The sequence below is a fragment of the Camellia sinensis genome, chromosome 14, assembly GCF_055761805.1.
Source record: "Camellia sinensis isolate YWXY chromosome 14, ASM5576180v1, whole genome shotgun sequence".
Classification (NCBI taxonomy): domain Eukaryota; kingdom Viridiplantae; phylum Streptophyta; class Magnoliopsida; order Ericales; family Theaceae; genus Camellia; species Camellia sinensis.
In genome coordinates, this window is record NC_138974.1 from 105,725,792 (window position 1) to 105,732,578 (window position 6,787).

General features: G+C 40.6%; 2 protein-coding genes across 2 annotated transcripts; both read right to left on the reverse strand.

Moving 5' to 3' along the window:
• Window positions 1-4,870: 4,870 nt before the first annotated feature.
• Window positions 4,871-5,587, reverse strand: LOC145807225 (uncharacterized). Its single transcript, XM_082905171.1, has one exon. It carries the CDS (start codon window positions 5,585-5,587, stop codon window positions 4,871-4,873), a length of 717 nt encoding a protein of 238 aa, XP_082761297.1.
• Window positions 5,588-5,614: 27 nt separating this feature from the next.
• LOC114290385 (uncharacterized) lies at window positions 5,615-6,107 on the reverse strand. The gene is made up of 2 exons (XM_082905172.1): window positions 5,921-6,107; window positions 5,615-5,823 (listed from the first exon to the last, which is right to left on the reverse strand). Exons 1-2 carry the CDS (start codon window positions 6,105-6,107, stop codon window positions 5,615-5,617), a joined length of 396 nt encoding a protein of 131 aa, XP_082761298.1.
• Window positions 6,108-6,787: the final 680 nt, after the last annotated feature.

Consider the following 6,787-nt stretch of genomic DNA (forward strand, 5'->3'; position numbering starts at 1 on the left):
CACCAGTTTTGGCCTTACCATCCAGTACAGAAGGATTTGTAATTTACAGTGATGCTTCGCACAAAGGGCTTGGTTGTATACTGATGCAAAACGGAAGAGTCATCGGTTATGCTTCTCGGCAGTTGAAACCCCATGAAAAGAATTATCCCACACATGATCTGGAACTAGCAGCAGTAATCTTTGCTTTAAAGATATGGAGACACTATTTGTATGGCACTACCTGCGATATATATACTGACCACAAGAGTCTCCAGTACTTTTTTACTCAAAAAGAGTTGAATATGCGGCAGCGACGGTGGTTGGAACTTCTTAAAGATTATGATTTGCAGATTCATTACCATCCTGGTAAAGCCAACACAGTTGCAGATGCGCTCAGTCGGAAAAATATGGGGACTTTGGCAAGTTTGGTTACAGGGAAAAAGGAATTAGCAATTGAATTGGGTAAGATGGAATTAGACTTTGTGCTACATGGACAGGAAGCTTTAATGGCAGCGATGATGGCCCAACCAACCTTACTTGAGGAAATTAAGTTGCATCAGATAGAGGATGAAGCTCTAAGAAAGATATGTGATGAGTTAGGAACAAAACCAAAGTCAGGATTCAGGTTGGTAGATTCGGTGCTCAAATTTCAAAACCGAATATGTGTCCCCAATGTGTTAAACCTTAAGCAAAAACTGATGGAAGACGCACATACCTCAAGGTTCTCAATGCATCCAGGAAGTACCAAAATGTACTGAGATTTGAAGCAAAATTTTTGGTAGCCAAGTATGAAAAAGGAGATCGCGGAGTTTGTCTCTAAGTGTTTGCAATGCCAGCAAGTAAAAGCGGAGCATCAAAGACCTGCCGGTTTGTTGCAACCTCTTCCCATCCCGGAATGGAAATGGGAGCATTTGACCATGGATTTTGTTGTAGGGTTGCCATGGACTCCTCGGGGTATGAATTCAATATGGGTCATTATGGACCGATTAACTAAGTCCGCCCACTTTTCTGCCAGTAAAGACTCAGTATAATGCAAATAAACTGGCGGTAATTTATGTAAATGAAATTGTGAGGCTTCATGGTGTTCCGGTCTCAATTGTGTCAGATAGGGATCCTAAGTTTGTTTCCAGATTCTGGCAGAGTTTATAAGAAGCAATGGGTACAGAATTAAAGTTCAGCACAGCTTTCCACCCTCAGACTGACGGTCAATCCGAGAGAACGATACAGACTCTTGAGGATATGCTCCGAATGTGTGTACTAGATTTTCAAGAAAGCTGGGAAACCCATCTACCATTGGTAGAATCTGCGTACAATAATAGCTACCATTCGAGTATAAACATGGCACCCTATGAAGCTTTATATGGAAGACCATGTCGTTCTCCCGTGTGTTGGGCTGAAGTTGGAGATAAATCCTTGTTAGGGCCTGAAATTGTTCAGTTGACAACTGAAAAAGTTCAAGTTATTCGGGAAAGATTGAAAACTGCTCAAAGTAGACAGAAAAGTTACTCGGATAACCGATTGAGGGATTTGGAATTTGAAGTGGATAGTCATGTCTTCGTGAAAGTTACTCCGATGAAAGGACACCCAAGATTCAGAAAGAAGGGTAAGTTGACACCCCGGTATGTTGGTCCTTTTCAGATTTTGGAAAGAGTGGGTCCAGTAGCTTACCGAGTTGCCCTTCCGCCACATAAGAGTCAAGTGCATAACGTGTTTCATGTCTCCATGCTTTGCGGATATCTTCTGGATCCGTCACACGTCATTCATTACCACCAAATTGAGTTGGATGACAAGCTAATTTATGAGGAAAAACCAATCCGCATTTTGGATCGACAAGTGAAACACTTATGAAACCGAGAAATTCCAATGGTAAAGGTGGAATGGCAAGAACATTACGGAACCGACGCAACGTGGGAAAGAGAGGAGGAAATGCAACACCAGTACCCACATTTGTTTCTGTCCTAAGGTATACCAAGTTTGGAGGACCAAACTTATTTAAGGGGGGGAGAGTGTAATAACCCGACCCTCGCACATGTTTTCTGATATATTTTCTGTCCTTATTTTGTGCTTTTAAATGCTTGCAGTGAAATCTGACGAGAAATTAAGATTAAGTAAACGAACTCCATGTTTTAGGGTGTCTATCTGTTTCAAAAGAACATTATCTGTCACTAGTAACACATTTGAATCAGAAATTGGAGGGCTTAACGGCTTAATTATCTGAAATTGATTATATATCTATGATCAGCATAATTTCTAAGTAATGTTAAGCATGTTTGCGAAATTTCAATTCTGGAATGATTAAACGATTGGATTTCGTCCTATTCACCTTTATATATATCTATGAATTTGCCTTCAAACACTTGATTTGGGGGATTCATTTTCGTGGCTATCTCCTAGAGAGGGTAAGAAAATAAGAGAAGAGGGAAGAAAAGGGGAAAGCAACAAGGAGGTGAGTTGGGGCAAAATTAAAAGGGTTTGGAGAGAAATTGAAGCTCAAGGCATGGGTGATTTACTTTCATTAACTCCTCTCTTGTTAAGGGATGAAGAATTTCTTGGATGTTCAAACAAATTAAGGTTGTGTATGTGTGGGTATGGCACCCAAAGAATTGAATAAGTGTTTCTTCATGTTGTTGATGTGTTATTTTGAACCTTGTAAGGGAAATTACATTTCATTCCTCCTTGATATACTTGAACAACAAGATATGAACATGGCTATGTATGTAAAAATCAAGTTTTGTTTATGGGTTATGAAGTAAAGATCTAGTTCATGTCCACATGGGTTGTGATTATGTTTGTAGGTGATTTTTAAGCTTCATTCTTGTATGAAATTCATCTAAGTGGAATCATTTCTATGTATTGGCCAGGGTAGATTTTATTTGACTGGAATTCAAGGATGGAAATTGAAAAAGTTGTGACTTGATTAAGCTTCTAATCATGTGTATTTGTGTTGCTCAAGTTCCAATTCATGCTATGGTGATGTTAGGTTAATATATTGCATTAATTTCATCTTGGTTTGCATGTAAATTGACTTGGTGATGTTGAAATTTGGGTTGGAACCGAGTTGCCCCAAAACAGGGGTCACCACCGCACGTGCGGAGATCATGGCTGCACGTGCGGCCAAAGAAGAAAAAACTGGGAATGCATACTGTCTACGGCCGCTCGAGCGGAGGGGGAGGACCGCGCATGCGGTGCATGGCCACTCAAGCAGAGGGTCCGGCCGCACGTGCGGCCCGGGTTGGAAAAATGGTTCGCTCAGTTTTGTATGTTTGACTCTCTCGTATTTTTAGAATATTTTCTGACGATTTTAAGATGGTTGTAAACTCATGCAAAGTGTAATGACTCAGGAAATGACTTAAGAAAGAAAAGGGAACTAATGTACAAGTTTTGAATGTGTGCAGGACACACTTCGGGATGAAGTAACACGTCATCTCAACACTGTGAGTAGTAGTACGTTTTACTTACAGCTAACGAATGCCATTAGCATTCTATTGTCCATGTTGATTATGCACTTATGCGAACGATTAAAGGAATGTAAATGTATGATCACCTTGCCTACTTTCATGATGTAAGGGCTTTAATGCCATATGTTTCAAGGGTCTCGTGCCATATGTTTCAAAGGCCTAGTGCCAATATGATTTCAAGGGCTTTCATGCCAACATGTTTCAAGGGCTTAAATGCCACATGTTTCAAGGGCGTTTACGCCATATGTTTCAAGGGCTTCTAGCCACCATGTTTCAAGGGCCTTGTCCCACCATGTTTCGAGGGCTTATAGCCATTATGTTTATGTTGTAAGACTGGGCCTAAGGCCGTCATGTACTCAGCACAGAATCAGACTAACTATGTGGACTCTACATCTTTACATGCATTGTTATGTACTATGTTTCAAGTTAAGCATTGTTTTATTTATGTCTTACTATTCACTGGGCCTGGCTCACTCTCTGTTATGTCTGTTTCTGTAGGTCACCAATCAGGTGGTCAGTCCTAGCCACGACGCCCGCTTTCTCTTGTCAACCTTCGTGTGTCCGGGCACTAGACAAGGCCATTTATTTTGTTAAGCTATTAAGATGTTGGCTTGCTTTTGAGTGTCCACCTAAGGTTGATGTATATGACTTTCATGTTTTGTATATGCCTAATTTTAGGGCTGGGACTGTATATGTGTATGTATATTACCAATGCTCTGGGTTATAGTTTGGGACTTTATTTATCCATTATGATGCATGTAATGTATAAGATCCTGGCATATAGAAGTAGCTCAATGGAGTTTGTCTATATCAGTACTCTTTTAGTGTTTTGTGCTTCCAACATGGCCCCATATGTTATATATACCAGGTTATTTGTCCGTTTCTAAATGGGTCATGCCCAAACTTTTAGGGGCAGATTTGGGGTGTGACACTTGCTCTCCTTGTAGCTGATCAACCAAATAATCAATCCTAGGCAGTGGGTACTTATTCTTGATTGTCACTTTGTTAAGCTCCTTGTAGTCCACACACAGTCGAAATGTTCCATCTTTCTTTTTCACAAATAGGACTGGTGCACCCCAAGGAGAAACGCTTGGGTGAATGAACCCTTTATCAAGTAGATCTTGTAATTGAATCTTTAATTCTTTCATCTCAACTAGTGACATCCTATACGGGGTTTTAGAAATGGGTTGAGTTCCCAGTACCACTTCAATTGTAAACTCAATTTCACGGTTTACTAACTCCCTTGGTAACTCCTTCGGAAAGACATCCGAAAATTCACAAAAAACTGGAATCATATCAGTACCCGTATTCATTATTTGTCCCTCCAAAACACTGCACAAATATCCCTGACACCCTTTCTATAACAGTTTGTATGCTTTCACTGTGGAAATTAGATAAGGTGGGGAGATCACTGCATGCCCCTTATAAGTGAATTATGACTGTCCCGGAGGGTGGAAACTAATTTGCTTAGCCACACAATCAATAGTCGCTTGGTACTCATTTAACCAGTCCATTCCCAGAATATTGTCAAAATGAGTCATGTCAAGTGGTAGCAAGCTGGCATATGTCCGAGCCTCCCTAATTAGGAGTTCACAAGCAAAATAAACGGAAGTACAAATCATAGAATTTCCCAAGAGTGTAGACACACACAGTACATAAGGTAATAATTCCACAGTTTTATCTAAATTTCGGACAAACATTTTTGACACAAAAGAGTGGGTAGAACCAGAATCAAACAACACATAAGAAGAATAACCTTGAACAATAATTATGCCTGACACCACTGTTGCAGCATTTTGCAAGTCACCCGGAACTAATGCAAACACTCTTCCTTGTCTAGCGGTGTCTTTATTATTGGCAGGCTTTGTAGCTGACTTTGTACTTGGAGCTGGTGTTGAACCTGCGGAACTTACAGTAGTTCTATTCCCATTTCGCTGATCTTTTTGAGGACAATCCTTTACCAGATGACCCCTTTTACCACACCTGAAACATGCCCCAGTTAACCGATGGCAAGTTCCCCGATGCTTCCTTCCACAGACTGAACAAATTGAAGCTGAGTCTCTAGTAGGGGTGAAAGCACTTGAGTTTCTTGAATTCAGTTTCTTGCTTGGTGGAATTGTTGTCCCCTTTGATGATTGAATATTCTTCATTTTCCCCTTCCAGTCGGAAATTCGATTCTAAGCAGCAATATTTCCCTCCACTATGACAGCTCTCTCTAACACCTCAACGTAGGTGGGTAGCTTTAACACATTGATTCGATCAATGATAGCATTTCGTAGTCCCTCCTCGAACTTTCTCGCCTTCTCATACTCTGTATCCACCATATGAGGTGCAAACCGGGCTACTTCTGCAAATTGGGCTTTGTACTCCGCAACAGTCTTGTTCCCTTGTCTAAGAGTCTCAATTTAGTCACCTTTTTATCTCACATACACTGCGAAAAATACTTGTCATAGAAGAGTTCCAGAAATCAGGTCCAGGTCAACCCTTGATGTTCAGTTCAGTTCTTGTAAGCATCCACCACCTACGAGCTTCATCTTCCAGAGTAAAAGCAGCCAATTGTACCTTCTGAGCTTCAGTGCATGGAAATACCTCAAATAACTTCTCCACACCCAACACCCAGGCCTCAGCTTTCATCGGATCAATTCCCCCTTTAAAGGTTGGTGGCTTCATCTTCTTGAATTCCTTCGTAAGAGTGATGGTTCGGTCCTCAACATGATAATCTTGTACTACAGGCAGAGGTACCGGTGGCAGGGCGGCTATGGCTGTGGCTATTGTTGTTGTTGTTGTAAAGTCTCTGCCATTCCATAATCATTCTTTCCATCCTGTCTAGCCAGGCAGAGGTAAAGTCCTCCGAATCTTCCATCCTTGTTCTCACCATATTCTGCATAACAATCAATTATAATATACACAAGAGATATACAAACAGACATGGATAATAACCATTGCAAAATGCTTGTTAGCAGATATTACAGATACAAATCACATTGCTATCAATCATTTCATATGCACCAAAAACGTCATGCATGATGCCTAAGTCTTTTCTAGACATCCTAAGGCTCAATGGATTCGTATGTGAGATAGCAACTCGTGCTCTAATACCACTTGTCACACCCCAAACTCGCCCCTAAAAGTTTGGGCATGACTAACTCGATAACGGATCCAGAATTCAATATATATATATATATATATAATATGGGACCTGAATGGAAGCAACAATCAATTTAAAACAACATCCATTGAGCTAATGCTTATATGCCAGGATCACAAAACATTTCATCAAATAGCCCAACGCACAATGAGCATACCCATAAGAGGCAGTTACACACATACACACATATATATATACAGTC